Below are 21,406 nucleotides of genomic sequence, written 5' to 3' on the forward strand. Positions count from 1 at the left end.
CTTAAATAGCTAAGCATCCACAGAATATTACACTGCTGCTTGCTACAAACCCAAGATATCAGCATTAAATAAATTATTCTTTAATTAATTATTTTTGAATTTTTAAGCAATCATTTACAGATGATAGTCCTTCTAGTTTGTTCCTCTACAGTGAAGAAAGCTGATCATAGCTATTGATAGTTTCCTCCTCCTCTTCTTTCCTTTCTAGTGCTATTCTGTCATATTTTTTAAAACAGCCTGCTAATTCATATATACCACCTCCTGTCCTAAAAATTTGTCCTAAATGAATATTCTATTCAACCTAAATTGACTTTGGTTAAAAATGTCTTTTTTTCCTCTTGCAGCACCTGGGCATGGAAATAAGGATAAAATGTGCACAGGGTATAATAGCCCAAATAGCCCAAAATCATCATAAGAATTGATTATTCAGTGCCTGGCACAATTTAGGGCATCTTTTCTATTGAGTAAGAAGATAAAGAGGCAAGTATTGTGCCCATTTCCCAGAGTGCTAAAATATGAAACGGTTGCCAAGTGATTTGCCTAAAACAAAGAAATCTAGGAAGTGAAAGAGGTATAAAGAATTTGGCTAAGCTAGGGATCCTGGAATAGATTGTCATTTTCTACTCCTACAACTCACTGTATGAGCTTATGCAAGCTAATTAACCTTGCTTAACCACTGCCTCCATACTCACTTGTAGGAATGTTGTGAAGAAAAAACATGAATCTGCACCTGAAATTCCTGGACATGTGCACATAAGAAGTTTTCAATAAATACGTGTTTAAGAAAGGACAGAATGAAGGGATAAAGGAAGGAAGGTGGGGTCCTCATTTTATCTTCTATTCTTTCCATTATACCTACCTAGTTTTCAGTGAACATATGGCAAATTTAACATAGAGATTGAAAAAATACAAAGAAAGGAAAATAATAGAGTGAAAACATACTGAAAGGAAGAAACATGGTGGGAAAGTTAGGGAAGACAAAAAACATAAAAGAAAAAGAGTGAAAGAACACATGAAGGAAGGAGGGAAGCAGGGAGGAAGGAGAAGTAAAGGGCAGGGGAAAAAAGGATGGAAAGAAGGAAAAAAGGAAAGAAGAAAAGAGTATGAGGAAATTAAGGAAGAAGGAAATTAAAACAAACAAACAAACAAAAACAGGCAAAACAAAATAGAGAAAGATAATGAGTCTCTCAGCTAGACGTGTGACCTGTGGAAGAATTTATATTTTTCATTACCTTTATATAGATTTTCAGCTTTGTTTTAAGGTATAGCGTGTGGATTAATTATAAACATTGACTCTCAAGGTTTACAGATTTATGACAGATTAATCTAGGTTAAATCCATTAGAAGCTGTGTTGAAGCTAGTAGTCCCCTTCTTTTATATATGCAGGCAGTACTGTAAGGCTAAAACATAATTTTAAAAATGACTCTACAGGATATTAGCCCATCGGCATGAAAAATAACAGAGAATGAGTGAGTTGATCAGTCATTTCCTATCATGAAGAAAGAAAATATATAAAAGCCTTTGAAATGAATCTAAAATTGGAACACAGTAGACAAGTTAATGAAAAACTATGGGGCCTGGCAAGAAACAAACAATTGCATTAGGAAAAAAATGTAGATCAATGATAGAGAACACTTGAACATGTTTTAGCATCTTCCCTTCATTTCAAAAAGTTTTTAGCAGTACTCTAACGATTAAAAAAGAGGAGTAGGGCTTCCCTGGTGGCACAGTGCTTGAGAGTCCGCCTGCCGATGCAGGGGACACGGGTTCGTGCCCTGGTCCGGGAAGATCCCACATGCCGCGGAGTGGCTGGGCCCGTGAGCCATGGCCGCTGAGCCTGCGCGTCTGGAGCCTGTGCTCCGCGACGGGAGAGGCCACAACAGTGAGAGGCCCGCATACCGCAAAAAAAAAAAAAAAAAAAAGGGGGGAGTAACCAACAAGAGCTGTCTGTTAAATACACATCGAGATTTACAGTTTTTCCTTTTATTTCTTTTAGGTTGATTTTCAAGTACTGAATCTCATCTAGAGTTTTCAAGATGTTTTAACTAGTCTCTTTATTGTGTTAAAGAACATAGACAGTTTAAGCTTCTTCAAATTTTAGTGTTTTAAGTGTTTTAAATAAACATCACTATTGGTCAGAAGGTCTTCCTGAGGCCCCTCTTTACCTTCAGCTCTTGCTCATTTGCACCATCAGTACCCAAATTACAGCTTTCTGTTGAGGGCAGAACATCCAAGAACAGATTTTAAATTAGATACTACTCAGGTTGACATCCTGTTCCTTTTTTTAAAGGAGTTTCTAAAGACTAAACATGCTTTGAACTAAAATTTTTTAAAAACTAAAAATATGTTAGATTAGCTTCCCAGAAAGAAAGAACTTCCAAATGACTTGGCTAGGCAGAGGCCTATATTTTAGAACAACGTTAAAAAATGTTATTTGAGAACTGTTTAATGTTCCAAAAGAAGAACAGCTAATGACCTAAAATTAGTAGATGTTTTAGAGTGTTCCCAGTGGCTGATTTCAATTCCCTTTCAAAGTAAATCTGAGCACTATAATGACAGCAGAACTTTCATCACAATTTACACAAGCTTTGCTACTTTCTTGTCATGGTAGATGTGGATTTAAAACAGAATGGTGGGCTTTTATAAGACTTTGAAGGGTCATCTCACTTAACTGAAGAACTTTACACCAGTGACTTACTCAAGAAATAGTTACCTGGTTCCTCCTATCAAGTGACTGTGGGAATTACACTACTAATTTAAACATGGATGCTGTCTTAAAGATGCAGAGAATCTACGAAAGGTAGACAAGTATATTAGAAAAATTAAACCTGTTAGAAAGCAATGACTTTCATAACAGAAGTACAATAAATTGTGTGAACTGTTCAAGGAAGAATATACAATATTAATGCTATTTAACATTAAAATTGACCTTATTATTTTTGGATTTATAAATTGTCTATTGGAAATTTTTGAATTGTCATAGATCAAATTTGTTCAAATTATGACTGCCTGTTTTTGGTCTAGTATTTCATTAACATGTCTGTCATTGTCTTAAATATTTATGAAATAAATAAGCTCTATAAATTCCATTTTTGTATAGAATGTTTGGTAACCACTGGATATATAGATATTAATTCCTTCTTCAAAGTGAATCAAATGCATATCAGTAAAGTCAAGTGACAAGTTGAAGGAGTCCTCCATTTAATAAATAACATTTTGTTTTTGTCATTGACCCTGTCATTAAAAATGGCAACATTGGTCCATAACAGTCCCCACCCACATTCACAACATACAGCATTAATAACATCTCCACCCATTCTTCCCTACACAGGCTGACCTCCACTTCCAAGTCTTTCCAAATGTCATTACTCAGTATTGGATGAAAGATAAATCCGTTTTCTTCATCTCTGAATATGGTGAAAAATATTTTTTTTGTAAATTTCAGCCAATTATCTCCATCTGTCATTTTACTCTATAGGGAAACAGATATAGCCTCATCCAAGCTGGAAAATTTGTGTTTTTAGCAATATCATAATGATGCTAATATGCTAGTAAGAAAGAAAAAACATATTGGTTTGATAAATATCCTTCCTAGAATATCACTTGCCACATTTAGATACATGATGAATAATTGTGGAGTAAGTGAATTAATGAATAATAAAATATTTACATCTCAGCATTATGATACTTCTTACTTCTCTGTTGAATGCATCAAATATATACAGGAGTCTTGCATTGTTACCCAGTGAAAAGCTCAGTGCCTTTAACAGAACTAGAGGAAACAAACAGCTCTAATGTACAACACCCATCGCTGAATTGAACTGGAACCTCTGGTAGCATGGGAGAGGTTAGCCCAGGTAAATTGGTTTACTGACTTTTTACTCAAGACAGATTCCAAAGTGCCTTAACTCTTCCCTGGTTGCTTAAAATTTTAATACACAATTCAGCAAACATATAAAATTCACAGAATTTCAGTCAGAATGCTCTAATTCATGGTTATCATTGGTGCTCATACTTAGCTTGATTTACATATTTTACAATTGTAGTAAGGCTGTTTTCTGTTTTGTTTTGTTTTGTTTTTTTCTACTCAGCCTCCTTTATTCAACTAGCATTTGAAACTATATGGAGAGAAAAGAGTAAGCGGCAAGAATTTTCCCAGGATTAAAAAGTCATCGTGACCTGTATGGAGTTTTTCAAGCAGCCCCATAAACTACTTGTGCAAATCATAGTGCCAATACCACTGAAAATGCCACCTAAGAGGTCATGACACAAACTCTGTCCACCTCAGTTCTCCCAGATGTGAAGTGATGATATCAGTACAGCCTAGCTAAAGCCTTGGACAAGTGCTGGTGGGCTTCTGTGAAGTTACAAGTTTCTATGAAACCCCAAATGCTCATAAAAGCAGCATTCTGGTTACTGCCTGTAACAGCCAGAGAAGTCTGTAAACAGTGTTTATGGACGTTTTTATAACCAAATTCATTTCGTTAAACCAAAGATGTCTCATGCTTTTCCAGAGAATTACTATTCTTAAGGGTGTCAGATACAATGATGCCTGTAGAGACTCAACAACGATGAAATGATGCTTCAAGATATTTTGAGCATAAGACAGACTTTTCTTGGGTCAGAGACACTTACTTACTTATGAGGAGGGCTTAGTCCTCCTAAGATCGTTTCTCTCCCCTCCACTGACCGGCCTGGTCTTGTAGGAATCTTTTAAAAACTACATCCAAAGAAGGATTTTTATATATTATATAGCTCCCAGGAATAAGAGAATGAAGAGTTGTCACATCATTACCTTTTTTCCTAGGTTCTTTTTAAATAATATTATTTAGGGGGAGAGAAAAAGAGAGAAGCATTAAACCATACCTAAGGCATTTGGATACAGTGGAGGTTTTTCTTATCCATTTTGCAAGAAAAGAATAAATGTGAATTCAATAGCGATAACAGACTGAATTCTCTGAGCTGGCAAAATGGATATTTTAAACTGATTTTCTGTTGTGTGAGATCAAATTACTTTTGTTAAACTGCTTTAAAATTCAATATCACTTTCTCCTGTCCATGATTATTAGAAGGAAGGAAAGTGTAGAATATGTATTTTTTAAGAATTCTTTTCCTAGTTGTGTGAGTTACAATAAAGAATTCATTGCATTCTATTAATATTATTACTTATAGCAAAATTTAAGAAAAATAAGAATCCTACAGTTTTCCATATAATGAATGAATATAGCTTATACAATATACATATATGAGAAACTTTTAAAAATCAAATTTGTTACATGACCATACTAGCCACAGAAAATTAAGGAATGAGCTGAAAATAAATGAAAGAATTCATACTAAATAGCTGCATATAATTCACAATGAAACTGTGAACTTATCACATTAATCATCTTACCAAAGTGCTTTTTCTTTCCCAATTGAATGTATTAAAGGGGATAAAAAATATCCACAATAATAACATAGCAAAAATTCAGAGGATTGATAGTAATACTGAGCACCCTTTAAAAAATCATTACATACAAAAAAAAAAATCATCAAATTATACTGTTTGTTCATAAGCTTCTCTGTGTTCTTTGTTCAATACACTCAATTCTGTTAAATTGAAGCTAAACATGACAACTTAATTCATGATGTGCTATTTATTTTGTACTGTATTATACTGTGTATGTTGTTTCCTTTATTTGTAGATTTTCAGTAAGTGAAAGTGGGGGAGGGAAAGAAAGAGATCAGAACTGACAGCAAAACTGAATCAGTGCATCCCATGCCAATGAAGTAATGAAAACCCGCACTGTTCCTGCAGCGGCAATAATGAATATAAATAGACAAAGGACGTTGAATAGCTACTGGGAGGAAAAGAATGAAGCATCCATTTCAAGAAAGAACCTTTTTCTGCCATCACAGATAGCTTTGTGGACTGGCTAAATTAGGATGCCATATAACAATTTCATGCTTTAAGAGAAGTCTTTGACAGACAGCTCTCACATATTTTATTTAGGGGATCTGATTTAATAATAGGAGTTCTGCTTGTTATAATAGTTGTACATGCCCAAGTCTCTCTCTCTCTCCTCCTTCCCTCCCTCCCTTCTTTTTCCCCTATCTCTCCCTCTCTCACAAAAGAAGAGTGTTTTGAATACAGATCTGGGTGATTTATAGGATTATAATCATTTTACCTGGGAGGCAGTACCTCACTGGATTCTGGATGTCTAAAATAATATCAATATATTAATTTATTATTTACTCACAGATGCCACACAAATATGTAATAACCCATCACTTAAATGTCAGAAGTAGTAGTATAGTTATAATTATATGAGATGATTTCTTTGACTAGACAAGTTTTTAATTGAAAAATAAGGACAGAATAATATGAAAACCATTTCAGTGGTAGGCGTATGTACTTATAATGCTTAACTTTTAAATTTATAAAATTGTCTATAAATCGACAATGTATTAAGAGTACGGCAGACTGTCACTAAGAGTTATTTTGGGATCTGCAAAATTTCTCATAGCCACATGATCAAAACTCAATAGATAAAATATTCTGTTCTCTTTCTGGGAACATGCTAAAGATAATTCTTGAAATTACACAGAATAAAATAAACTTATTGTATTTAAGTAAGATTTTGGATTTGCTTATGCAGTATGATAGTATAAATGGGTAATTTACAGAGTAAGCCATAAAAATGCTTAAGTTTTAGCTCTCCTATGTCACAAAAGTAAAAAGTTAATTTACTAATGTAGAAGAGGAGGAAACAATATGTAATATGGTCCCCTAGATGAGGATTTATTCTGGTTAAGTAAAGGTTTTAAGATGTAATACATAAGCATCAATAATATAATTATTCTGTGGTGGTCTCTCAAAAGAAAGTCAAATGGAGGATTCCTTCAACTTGTCACTTGACTTTGCTAATGTACATCTGATTCATTCTGAAGAAGGAATTTATGTACATACATACATAGGCAGTTACCAAATATTCTATATAAAAAAAGAATTTATAGAGTTTACTTATTTCCTAAATACTAGACAGCAAGAAACATGCTAATGAAATACTGCACAAAAAAAGCAGTCATAATTTGAATAGATTTTGATCTAGGACAATTAAAAAATGTCCAATAGACAAATTCTAAGTACAGACAAAAGAAGGTCAATTCTAATATTAAATAACATTTTTGCTTCCAATGCTAGACCTGCTTGCTTAAAAAATAACAATAAGGATAAAAAGGGAGCATAAAGGAAAACCTGAAAAAATGAATCAGCTTTTATCTAAATAGGATCTGAACGATTATCCTGAAATTCATGTAGTGTAAAGAATAGCAGTCCTAGACAGTAAATCTGACTATTATCCCAAATAGCATAATTATCTCCTCTCTACTAAATACTCTGTGCTCTTTTCAAAAGGATGGGCAGAGAGACTAATTCTCTGTAGTTATGCAAATCCTGTCTAGAAAGAACACTATCAGTAATAACCACTGGTCAGTTTATTTCAAGATAATATACCAGGTGCTTTCATTGTCAAAATACCTGCATTATAATTCCATTCCAGTTGCTGTTTTTAATTATGAGGTTCTTCTCAACAGGAAACAATCCCACAGAGAACTGAAACAATTTATTTTAAATACTGTAAACAACAGAGAGGCTTTGCTTCATGGATTTGAGATTCCTCTTCATCCTGAGAGCTCACAGCATGTTACGCCAACTGAACATACAGTATTGATACAGACAGATTCTCATTTCAAAACGTTTTGCCTCGTGAAAGGCCTTAGATAGAGATTCAAAAGGCTTTGATTCTTTGTAGTAATTCCTAAATATTATATTTTCTTTGCTTTCCTAGTAATAACGTTTATGGAAATACAAATCATTGTACAAATCAAATACCCCGGTTCTACATAAAATCCAAGAAAAACACTTAGATAAGACACAGCTCTGGACACTAGTCTTCAAAAATACAAATAACTAATTTTTAGAATAACAAAATGTCTATAGGGTTCTTGTACCACATACTAGCAACTAAACCTTATCTGCTTAAAGAAAGACACAAAATCACCAAAACCTAATCATTTTAGGCAATTGAGGGAAGGTTTCCATTGCTCCTTCCAGGTTAGTAAATAAAAGGGCAGCCGAATAGAATTTAAGGAAACGTCAAGAAAAATAAATATCTTAGTTAACTAACATCTGTCCCCACACTGAACTTCTAGAATTTACAATAACATTTATAGAGTACTTATTATATACTAGCCATGATTTTCAATGCTTATTTATTAACCCATTTAATTTTTTTTTATCCTCACTTTTTTATCCTAATTTTGATGAGTCACAAAAAGGTTAAGTAGCTTGTCTAAATCACTGTGCTAGTAAATGCCCCCCTAGCCTGAAGTTGAACTCGGTCTATCTCCTGAGTACATGGCATACTAAGAGTAAAGTTGAAGCCAATACTTAGAACCTAAAAGAAAAAGATATAAATACAATAATCTTTTGTGGGAATGATTTGACACGGGAGACATTGAGTTAATTATTATAAGGCCCATTAAGGTTGGGACGTGCCTTATCTTCCACTGCTTTCTCTTAGGGTGCCCACAACACAGAATTGCTTATTGTTGTGAAAATATATGATGTATGAAACTTCTGTGTCTCTGAGTGGAGTTTCCATTATTCTCATTTGTTTATCATGGATGGAAACTATGTCTACACATGAAAATTTGGAATAAATATCCATATTATTTAAGATAGTAAATTACTAAAAATATTAAGCTGCTGCTTAAATATTATTCAATACTGCAAATTATGAAATATGCTTTAGGCCACATATAAGGTACATTGAGAAATTTGTTTGTAACTTGTAAGAATAAGTCGATTTTCTAGAATAAGTATGAACCATATATTTTAGAACTGAACCTTTATGAAATCACAAATATACTGACCTCACCCAGAGTAGACCACATGGAGATTGTATGATATCTGTAGTGTGAATCTTGATATGAAATTCTGTTAACAAATACAGACTTAAATTTAACAATAGTTTTAAACATGTCATGGCAAAATTTACTACATGAATGTTAACTTGACCCTTAGATGATGTAGATTGCTTTTGGTGTTTTAAGTTTTAAGGTTTGTTCTCTGATATCCAAAGCCATGAACTGCTTGGTCAAAACAACAAATTTCGGGGCTTCCTTGATGGCGCAGGGAAGAATCTGCCTGGTTGAGAATCTGCCTGCCAATGCAGGGGACGCGGGTTCGGGACGCGGGTTCATGCTCCGGTCCAGGAGGATCCCACATGCCGCGGAGCTGCTGGGCCCGTGAGCCATGGCCGCTGGGCCTGAGCATCCGGAGCCTGTGCTCCGCAGCGGGAGAGGCCACAACAGTGAGAGGCCCGCGTACCGCAAGGAAAGAAAAAAAAAAATTTCCTTCAGCAATATCTTTTGTGGTATACACGAGGTGACCAAATCGCTTTCAATCTTTCAGCTTAACCAGCAAACTCATTTTATATCTAATGGAACGTCACATCTTTCACTTTCTGTAATTGAACAAATAAAACTTTTGAAGATGCTTTTCAGGAAAAGATGACAAAGCCTAAGAGTTGCCAGCAAGTCATTGACACAATTCAAACTTGTAAGAATGTATCAGACATTTGATTAGTCTTTCTTCTCTTTCCACTAAATGGCTTAGTCAAATAAACACATTCTATAGTCTACATTTCCTGTTAAATTTTCCAGGCATGGTAAACTTGCCAGTAGAGAGCCACTAACTGAACGTAAACTTGGTCTCGTAAGTATATAGCACCAATTTTCTTGGCAGGCAAATAGTAAATAATCAAAAGCAAATGACTGACCAGTTAGAATGGGCATCATCAGAAAATCTACAAACAACAAAAGCTGGAGAGGGTGTGGAGGAAAGGGAACCCTCTTGCACTGTTGGTGGGAATGTAAATTGATACAGTCACTATGGAGAACAGTATGGAGGTTCCTTAAAAAACTAAAAATAGAATTACCATACAATCCAGCAATCCCACTACTGGGCATATACCCAGAGAAAACCATAATTCGAAAAGACACATGCACCCCAATGTTCATTGCAGCACTATTTACAATAGCCAGGTTGTGGAAGCAACCAAAATGCCCATTGACAGAGGAATGGATAAAGAAGGTGTGGTACATATATACAATGGAATATTACTTAGCCATAAAAAGGAATGAAACTGTGTCATTTGTAGAGATGTGGATGCATCTAGAGACTGTCATACCGAGTGAAGTAAGTCAGAAAGAGAAAAACAAATATTGTATATTAACGCATATATGTGGAACCTAGAAAAATGGTACAGATGAACCGGTTTGCAGGGCAAAAATTGAGACACAGAAGTAGAGAAAAAACATATGGACACCAAGGGGGAAAGCGGCAGGGGGTGGGGGTGGGGTTGTGATGAATTGGAGATTGGGATTGACATGTATACACTGATGTGTATAAAATGGATAACTAATAAGAACCTGCTGTATAAAAAATAAATAAAATTAAATTAAAAAAACAAAAAGCAAATGATTGGTTTCATGGTGTTTATTTGCATGGGGAGGCAGTATATCGTGGATGGTAAGAGTGTTGTCACTTTGGAGCTAGTGTCTGTGTTGGAATCACAGCTCCAGTGAGCTTGGGAAACTTTTAATACTCTTTGCCTGAGTTTCCTCAGCTGTAAACTGGGCTAAAAGTAGTACCTAGCTCCCATAGTTGCTGTGAATACTGAATGAAATAAATAATACATAAAACAAACCTAGAACAGACTTAGGCAGCCCAGCATGTTTTGAGTATTCAGTTAAGTGCTCTGATGGTGATTGGTCTATCTATACTTTCTATTAACAACACTGAGCCTTCAGTTGGGCCACATACTTCCTTAGGCACCAGTCAGTTTACACTGAAGCTAAAAATTTTAGATGGCTCTCAATGAGTCTAAGGTAAGATTGTAATGGAATCTGCCTAATTTATAGAAAAATGAAAAAAAATTATGAATCTATCACTTAGATTATCAATATTAGGTGTACCAACAGCAAACCAAGGCAAAGTGCTCGTATTAGGTATTTAGTAACACATATTTGGGAAAGTAGATCATGTCTTTCACGGTTTCAACAAGACTATCAATTTCATTAGGACTGCAAGAAATAAGCCCTTGAAATTGTTATACTTGTGACAAGCACATCACAGTGAACATATATTTGTCCTGTCCTCTGTATATTAAAATTTAAATACATAGAGTTAAACCTAGAGATAGGAGTCAGCCTGTATTCATTATGACATTTTTACCTCTGAATAAATAAATCTCCATCACGTAACAATTTAACAAAAAATTTGATCTATTCTGTATCTTTGATCAGTTTGTTTCATGGCTCAACTTTTGTTTGTTTGTTTGCACTGTTTTGCTTTATATGGGAAAAGACTGAGGATGACAACCTTACAGTAGTAAAAATTGTTAAAGATATTTGAAAAGCAGAGTCATCGATGATTCTTTAGCACGGTCTTCATAGTAAATTCCTAAAACGGTTATCATTCTCTCTCCTTTCCCATATTATTTCCTGCCTATTTTGCCATTTGATTTTGCAGCTTCTCCCATCACGTGGAAGAGTGTACTTCCTCCTACTAAATTAGGCGTGGCCTTGGGACTTGCTTTGGACAATGGAATGAGATAGAAGCAACATTCCAACACTTCCAACGTTTGGGTGTTCCTGCTTTTGCTTTATTTCTGCCAAACCACGAGAATAAGCCTGAGCTAGTCTGTTGGGGTAGGGTTGCCCTGTTGTCCCAGCAGAAGACAAATGAGAGAGTCCAGCAGAGGTCAGCAAAGCAACCCACAGACAACCCACAGTGGACCAGAGGGGCAGAGAGAGTCCCGCCAGGGAAAGCTCACCATGGTCCCAATGAAAATAACCACCCAACCACTAATAAATGCATAGGGTCTTAAGTCACTGGGTCTTGGAATCTTCTCTGCACAGTTTATTCTTTCTCATTATATGACTAATGCATGTGACGCTCATTGGGAGAAAAGTGAATGAATCAATCAATATTTGCTAATACATTCTTTCTCCAATTTATTTCAAAGTTACTTTGTGCCAGGAATGTTCCAAATATTTTACATAAATTCTCAGTTCATTTCCTCACCAATAAAAATAGCAACTGTGAGCCTTACTTTCCGGCTGTGAGGTAGGTGCCTATGGAATCACAAAAATAGGGTTTGTCTCTTGTGGAAATCTCACTGAGAATGGGTTTCCAGGTTTCCACGCGGCACAAATACTGAATCTTTGAATTAGCGGTTAACTTAGTTAAAAGGAAAATTCAATTACTTAGAATCCTTTTCCCCTCTCTTTCTCATATAATTAGAGAGTGTATTTTTTGCTAGATGCCTTATGTTACAGTCTACAGTAATCGTAGCTCTATTTTTAGAATGTTGGTATATAGCGCTTGTTCTACATTTTTCTCATTAGTAACTTTTTACAAAGTCTCTACTATACTAAATTTCATATTTAAAAAAGAAAGTTCATTTTTTAATAGTGTGGGGCATAGGAATAGAGTGAACATTTACCAATTTCATATCATAAACATGGCCGTGGTCTATTTTAGCCTTGGAGATTAGGGTAATTTTAAGGTAAGCTTTTCTTCTGACTGGCATCAGTGATATACATTTCTTACTCTCTAGGTTTTTTTTTTTGTTTCTTTTGTAAATATAACAAGCTAAATCAAAGCAGTACCATATTTTGTATATTAGGGCTTAACCTTAAGTTGGTTCATTTTGTTGGTATAAAAATTTTTTGGTTATTCTATAAGTAAATTTAATAAAATCTACAAGTAAAAAAAATCTTTGCTAATCATGTTTTTCCATGCAAAGGCATTTTACATATGTTTAATTATCAATGTATATAAAATTCCAATGATAAAAGTCATATAGTACCCATTTTAAGGACTATAAATTCCTTATTCAAGTTAACATAGGAAAAAAATTAGAAGTCTTTAGTTTCACTGATTTCAAAGATTATTATTTCCCTACTAGATTATAAACTGCTTTTATTTCTCCCAACTAAGAACTGTAAACTTTTTTAGAAATATATTGACACGGAATCTATTACACCAAAGCCCAAAGTAAAACTGAAGCAAAAAAAAAAGATTAGAAACTCTCGTCCCGGATGCCTAGCTCAGTGGTACCTGACTCAGAGGAATATTATACTGACATCTCTTATCATTTTGACTGATGTCCTGTTTCTGTCTCAGAAGAAAATAACATTTTCCTTCCCCATCATCTGTGCAAGCTAAAGCAGGAAGGAGATTGCTTTTGACTCATTCTAATTATCAAAACTGCTTTCTCACTCTCATTACACATCTCTGGTCTCTCTGCTGAACTACATTGCTTCAGCAATTTTGTATGCCAGTTAATGGACCTTCTATCACGTATATTTGTATCACCCTTCACCACTTCATTGTGATAAAGAAAAAAAATGCAAATGCGAAATGCATTTCTATCGCTATTTAGTCTTCAACTTACATTCCATCACCCATATATTCACATCATTACTTGTATACTTTAGTGCTTAGTTATAATAAAAATTGTCTGGGTAATTATATCATATATATATATATATCATGATATATATATATACACGCTTTGAGAATGCATCAACATTGTAGATAAGGTTAAATTTTACAACAAGGAATATTATAGAACAGTTTGAAAACTTAAAAAGAAAATGTAGGGCTTCTCTGGTGGCGCAGTGGTTGAGAGTACGCCTGCCGATTCAGGGGACATGGGTTCGTGTCCCGTTCCGGGAGGATCCCGCATGCCGCAGAGCGGCTGGGCCCGTGAGCCATGGCCGCTGAGCCTGCATGTCTGGAGCCTGTGCTCCGCAACGGGAGAGGCCACAATAGTGAGAGGCCCGCGTAACGCAAAAAAAAAAAAAAAAAAAAAAGAAAAAAGAAAGAAAATGTAGAAAATAAGTATATGAAATTAGCTTCTTATACTATGAGTAGTTATCTTAAGAAAATAATTATCCAAAAGTTAGTACAGATTACAAGTATCAGTTGGATTAAGAAGAAATTAAAAGGTTAATGGTTAGAAAACCATACTGGATTACTAAAAGAGGCTGGAATGGTCATCCTTAATTAAACTTCTTAATCTATTGACTAATATAAAGGATGAAACCTGCACTCTTTCATAAATCACACTGCATGCCACTTCCAGAAAGAAAATGTTATTCTAAATGAATCATATTTCTGATCCAGTAGGACAAGTCTACGTAAGATGCCTTTAAAATGTGTGTGGCCATTTCTCCCACTAATATTTTTCTGTTGCAAATAATTTTATAGTAACTGATGTGAAATAAATAGTCAAATGCTGGATTTCTGGGGCCAGGAAGTATGGTTAACAATGTTAAATGGGAAGTATCATGGCATTTATGTTTCAGCCCAAAGGCAGATCCACTTTTAGCACAGAACACAATCAGGAAGTGGCTCGTCCATCTAAAGGAGCAGAGTATAAAACCTCCTTTTAATCACCAGAGGACACAGGGAAGCCTCACTTCCTCAGACACGGAGAAAGCCATGCACATAGCAAGAGAAGCTCTATTCTATGCGTGACATGTATCTGGTGGCCAGCGCACTGCAGAGACCAAAAGAAGGAAAGCCGATCCTTCATAGAAGCACATAAAAAGATTCTGTATATTCAGAGGTTTTTTTCACAAACGCCAGTATGAAGTTTGAACATTTCTGCAAATAACATTAAGGATTCAACTCAAGGAAGCCACTTCCCAGCACAGACTCAAGGTCAGGGAAGGTGGAAAAAGAAAAGAAATGGGAGAACCTCAGGAAGAAAAGGAAACAAAACTGGACTGGAACATAGATGACTGCCTTACACATACTCTGCTAAGTTTTTGTTTTAACGAGTATCTGTCTTAAAGAACATAAAATTAACATAATATTCCTGCCACATATCATTAAACTTTTAAACATATGCATCCCATGCTTATGCTTAAATCCATAGAATAAGCTCTATAATTCTCTATTAATACTCATGATAGCCGCAAGTTTAATGAGCACACACACAAACACACACACAGACCCTTACAGGCAGTGTTATCAAAAATATTCTAGACTAGTGAATTCTACTTCTTCACTGTAGTAAAGCTGCTGTTCCCTGGAGTGACCAAAGTAAGTTTCTAGAACAGGCGTTAACAGAGAATATAGTCCCAGTAGGAATATTCCAGTCAGGGAGTTTCTCTCTCTGTACTCAACTGCTCTCACACATATTTGAGTGGTTTCTAGAATGTTCTCTTGATGTTTCTCTGACTTATATCCAGGCAGAACTTAACACAGACAACCTTGATTTTGTGAATCATCTACATACATTATTTTAAAAATAATACTATTCTTATAGTCATTCATATGAACCAGATTTAAGATAAAATTTCATTGTTGCAAAGCTCATAAAGTAATTATTATCACATTGGGTTAATAGCTTTATATTTAAAACATCCTCTATTTATCCTCTAGTAATTACGACAATTATTCATAGCGAATAGTTTAGTTCAAAGCTAGGCTTTAGACTGGAATTTTTCCACAACCAACTTCATTCCCCATCCTGCATTACACATGAAGGCAGGTACCATCCTTTGGGTCAAAATGAACCTCTTTTCTACTTCATTGCAAATGAAATGCTATCTTCGAAATATCATATACAAATTGTCATTCATTTCTTAAGGTACACTAGTGCCTTCATATTAAATAGTGAGTCCCACCCTCTCACCAACTATCCCAGCCAAATTTTACCAACCTAGCTTTGCACACAACTCTGACTTCCCTTTAGGTTGGCGTACCCCTTGTTTGAGCTGGCACTAATCGATCAATACGCTCATACTTCAGCTGTTCAAGCAGCAGCTAACCAGGCAGTCACAACAAACACAATTCTGGCAGCTCCTAATGTGTGTCTCTGCTCATAATTCACATGCTGTTTGCAAAGAGTTTATATGTAGACCATGCCGCTCTCACAAAGCTCAGTGCTAGGATTTTAAACAGAAAGCTTATTAGGCAAACAGTCCTGCAAATTAAATCATTACAAGTAGTTGCCCAAAATAGTTTGGGAAGACAGAGTGCATGGTCATGTATTTTTACACACAAAAACTAACATTTTCTTGGACAAGGCCACTGTTATAACAAATGATAAAATTCTGGCAAGAAGCAATTAATATTGATTCAATTAAGTATCATATCATTTACCTATAAGAACAAACTAATTTCTTCCCAATTAAAATCACAGAGGTCAAAGACAGAAGGGATGTGTATGAGACAAGTAGATTTTTTTCTACCTGCTATAAATGTTTTTGGGTGGGAAATATGACTTAGTACAATTAGAGAAGAATGCATTTACTCAAAACCTCACACATAATTCATTTAGTACAAACTGAGCAGATTGGACATCACAGTTACCATTCTGAGTGCTATGATGGTAGAAAAATAAACAGAATTTGGTGTTTTCACTGTAAGAGCTTACAGTATACAAGATAATACAAATATTGAAAAACTGTAAATGCACAAAGTCTTGTGCTATACAAGCCCATATCTGGGGGGAGGAATTCTGCCTGAGGCATTGACATGTAATCTGGATTTTGAAATGATTGGCTTTTGCCTACCTAGGAATGGTGTAGGGGTGAGGAGAGCACTCCAGTGACGGGAACAGCATGACTCAATGCATGGAGGCATGACAGGGTATTATGCATTTGGGGGTTCCTAAACTGATCCAGAATGGATAGTCCAGATTATGTGAGGAGATAAGGTTAGAAAAGAAGGTAGTTAAGGTTCTTTAGTGCTATGCCAATCTTATCTCAAATCCTTTGGTCAAAACGGTAAATCACTAATGTTTATAAGTAAGTATGTGGTATGATGAGATATATTTTGAGAGGAGCATTCTTACTTCAGAGAGAGTGGACTGGAACAGATAGGAAAATACTCTAGTAACCCAGTTAAACTAGCATGGGCAGCAAAGCTGGAGAGGAGCAGGGAGACTGGAGAAACATTTTAAAGATAGTAATTTGAAGCATAGAGAGTAAAGTAGAATAAAACAATTATACTCCAATAAAGATGTTAAAGGGGAAAAAAAGTCAAAGAGACTAAATCAAACTTTTTTTAAAAAAAGTGAATGAGTAGTTACAGAGTGAAGTAAGTCAGAAAGAGAAGAACAAGTATCGTAGGTTAAGGCATATATGTGGAATCTGAAAAAATTGGTATAGACGATCTTATTTACAAAGCAGAAGTAGAGACACAGATGCAGAGAACAAACGTGTGGATACCAAGGGGAAAAGGAGGGGGTTGGGATGAATTGGGAGATTGGGACTGACATATAAGCACTATTGATACTATGTATAAAATAGATAACAAATGAGAACCTACTGTATAGCACAGGGAACTCTACTCGATGCTCTGTGGTCACCTAAATGAGAAGGAAATCCAAAAAAGAGGGGATATATGTATACATAGAGCTGATTCACTTTGCTGTACAATATAAACAAACTAACACAATATTGTAAAGCAACTATACTCCAATTTAAAAAAAGTGAATGAGTAATAAAATGTCACTGGTACTTGTCTGATATGGAGTAGAAAGGACTCTACAAAGTTATCTCCAAATTAAATAAATAAATAAAATATCCTTCAACATCATCTAAACTTCCTAATTATGGAAAAATTGCAAGGAAATATAAGAAAATAGGTGCATAAAATAATTTGATATCTCCCAAGCAATATAATTATCAAATGACAAAAGACTCTGGTCTGGCAATTAGCCATACGCTTTGTAAGGAGAACTTTATTATAGCTAATATTAAATATTCAAACATGAAGACAGTATTATGCACATTATTTATTTTTTTCTGTCTGCCACATGAGAATACTAATGTAAACATCAACTTAAAAAAACTTATTCCCAAACATTAACGACCTTTCAGTGATTATACATTACACTAACTAAATCATATTTCATAGTTCTATGAAATATATCATGGAAAAAAGTATGTGTTACTGAATGTGAATGATCTGGATCTTATGATGACTCTAAATTATATCTCCAGAAAGTATAGTTATTATCACTTCTAACATATAAAATCCATAAAAGGTACGGGAAATGAAAATCTTGTGTTCAAGTTATATATCAGATACACATACACGGATCCCCCTGCATGATCCTTGACTGTCATCCTAGAATACCTTTCATAAATCTTTTCCACTTTTCTTTTGTTTTTAAATGCTTTTTTCATTGTTCCACTTTCAGCAGAAATCTTCAACATTATGAACACTGATGCTCCCAGGAATGCTTCCACTTTCTGTTAATCTCAATAGCCCCAGAGAGGCTAGCAAAATGAAGCATTTCATTTCTACATTTTTCACTTGACTTGTAGACTGATACCAGGTGACATTATTACTTTGGGTTGTGGATTTTGTTTGGGGAAGAGGAGAGTAAAACAAAGGATAAAATTATTGTCTCAAAAGGGGCTACATTTTGGGGCTGCCTTACCTACCAGTTTTCATTTAAAGTAACAACTCTAAGAATGATGCCTACTGCTGGAATTCTCCATATCTTATTTCATTTTAAATAATTCTCTGTTACTGGCAGATATGAAAACATTAAAAAGGCTTGAAAAATGCTCCACAGAGATAATATTTAAGTCATTAGGGTCAGAGCCATGTGAAGTTTTTCATGCATAAAGAGATGAGTTTGTTATTGCAAAGTATTCCTACTATGTCCTTTCATTTGTAATATAGAATTATGCTTGGTTCATCCATATTTTACTGTGAGACTGTACAGATGCAACACACACACACAGGGACCATGTCATAGATCTTTGAATTGTTCAATATGGTTTGCGGTGCCTTGCATTTATAAAAAGTATGCTCAATGCATTTATGTAATATGCTCAGTTTTTTAACATTTCAGTTGAAGGGGAGATTTAAAGGTCAGTGCTTACTCTGCCAAGATAAGACTTTTTCATACTTAGAAATAACACCCCACTATGCAGGACTTTCAACACACATTGTTAGGAATCTAAAGGACAACAAAGAGTAGTAGGTTTTCCAGGACACCTGAATATATATAAAGTTTAAGGCACTTGCACTTTGACAGACTTGACAATTGTTAATTGCTTTTTCCCAAGGTATGCTTACTACAAAGAGACAAAAAAACCCGTATCTGGTTATGTCACACACACATATGCACACAATCTCCTCCAAATCTTCTCACTAAAATGCATGAATACCTGAATTATACTTAAAGGTGTAATTTCAAGCAATGCCTAGAAAAATTTCTCTAAAAAAATCATTTTTTTTAAATAAAAATTCCACTTTAGATATAGCAGTTCAAAACCCAGTACATAATTAAATACATATGATGGATTTTACTGAGTGCTTAATGCATGTAAGATTTCCTTTGACAATTCAAATTTAAACTCACTTTAGTTCTTATAAATCTTGCAAGAGTATAATTGACTTAATATTTTTTTTTTCAAAACAGCTAATACATTACTTTCATTTCTATCTCGATTTTCATATAAATGAGAAAAAAAATGTTACCTGGTAATAATCAACAGAGAAGCAGCTTGGGAAAACCAAATGCATTTTCTTTTCTCCTGTGCAGTCTTTTGTATAAGTTTTTGGTGATTTTGAATATGATTCATTACAACCAACACAGTAAATAGGGTAAAATTAATTTTAGAGTTGCAAATGTTCTGATAGGAATCAGTAGAGAGAGTGCTCCAGGCAGAAATTAACAATTTTTCTCTGGAGATTATGAAACCAATTTTCCACATGCCAAAGATATTAGTAAATGCATGTGCAGAACTATCTAGATGAAAGAGCATTTTTCTATAACTTTAAGGACAAACAATTTATATCAGACCATGGTTTTATTTTCCTGACTTATCCACTGATAACTTGTCCAGAAAATTGGACTGGTGTTGAAAGAGCACTGAAGAGAGAGCCAGAAGTTCTGGAATCCAGTTCTGTTGCTGCTCCATAAACTTGAACTAGCCCTGGTTAATTTCTCTATAACTCAGTTTTCTCTAAAAAGAGATTATCCCTAAAATAACCAGGGACTCGAAAATTCTGCTTCTGGCTTCCAGTGCTAACCACGTGAGAAAGGACAAGTGTCTTGCCTGATAATAACCTGTTTTCTATCAAAATTTCCCCAGTTGTTACACTTCAGAAACCAAGAGTGAACATATCATACACTCAAATGATAAAAATCATACGATAGTACATTTCTTCTGGGATTATCTTAACTCAGTTTTACTGAAGTTATTTGCCTACATAAATACCTACCCTTTTATTTAAATTTTTGCTCGATGCTGACTTAAATCTCCTCCCATTATTTTTCTCCAAACCTGCTTCAGCCCCACTGATCTCCTTATAACACTCCTGTATTTCAGCTAAACTGCTCTTCTCTAACTAATCTTATCGAAATCTATTTCTGTTTGAACCCTCAGCTACAATTTCTATCTTCTTCTTGGGGCCTTTCCTGAACTGAAGAAATCAGAGCTATTAATTGATTAAGATTCACGTTATAATTTAATGAATTTGTATGCATTTGTGTATAATGGTTGTGGTGGTTTTGTGGCACATCCAAGGTAGAGTAGCAAGAATAAGAACCATACTCAGCAATGTGTAGCCTTCCTCCCTTCCTTCCTTCCTTCCTTCCCTCCCTCCTAGTCCAGTGTTCACCTTGGCCTTACCATGGCATAGGCACAGTGTTAAACACTGTCGATGTAAAGAAGAATCAATCACATCCCCTTCTTGCAAGAAGGGACAGGCCCATGTAGATACAGAAATCACAAGACATTACTACAAAAGCTAATGGAGACACGTGTCAAGTAATCTTTTCATATTTTGGTTTGTCGGTCAGTATGGTTTAGAGCATGGGCTGAGAAATGTAAGGGACATACCTACTCTGCTTGCTAGCTGTTTGGTCTTCAAGAAGTTTCTTAGCTTCTCAGGGGCTTAACTTCCCCATATGTGAAATGGGGGAAATAATATTCTCTTCCTCAGCTTTTAGTAAGATTTAAGCAGATAATGTATCACAGTCCTTGACATAATAAGCAATAAGTAAACTGCCCATGATATATTTTTAAAGATATCTGTATGCATACCAAGCATTTGCATATATCTTGAGGCAAAGCCCCTCATCCATTATCAATAGATTTCCATAACACGTGTCTTGCATATAGTAGATAATATTTGTAAATTCACTACCTATGATAAATATATGTCTGCCCAGGTTTCCCTGACATTCTTCTGAGTGTATGATTTGCCTATCTAGGAAGAACAAACAGCTTTAGGCAGATTGCTTCTGCAGACACATGCTGCTTATATAAAGGAAATCCACTTTACTTAGAGAGCAGATTAAA

General features: G+C 35.0%; 1 protein-coding gene across 5 annotated transcripts in view; it reads right to left on the reverse strand.

Annotated features, from left to right (window-relative positions):
• Positions 1-21,406, reverse strand: part of PCDH7 (protocadherin 7) — a gene marked incomplete at its 5' end in the record, with an annotated part of 409,595 nt that overhangs the window by 23,145 nt on the left and 365,044 nt on the right. The window contains one exon of one of the 5 annotated variants that reach the window (XM_082652846.1): positions 17,406-17,445. The exons of the other annotated variants lie outside the window; for them this stretch is intronic. Coding sequence (XP_082508972.1) covers positions 17,406-17,445 — 40 coding nt within the window. The remainder of the gene's footprint in view (positions 1-17,405; positions 17,446-21,406) is intronic. 5 annotated transcript variants of the gene reach the window in all.

Source organism: Grampus griseus (assembly GCF_964374135.1).
Source record: "Grampus griseus genome assembly, chromosome: 4".
Taxonomy (NCBI): domain Eukaryota; kingdom Metazoa; phylum Chordata; class Mammalia; order Artiodactyla; family Delphinidae; genus Grampus; species Grampus griseus.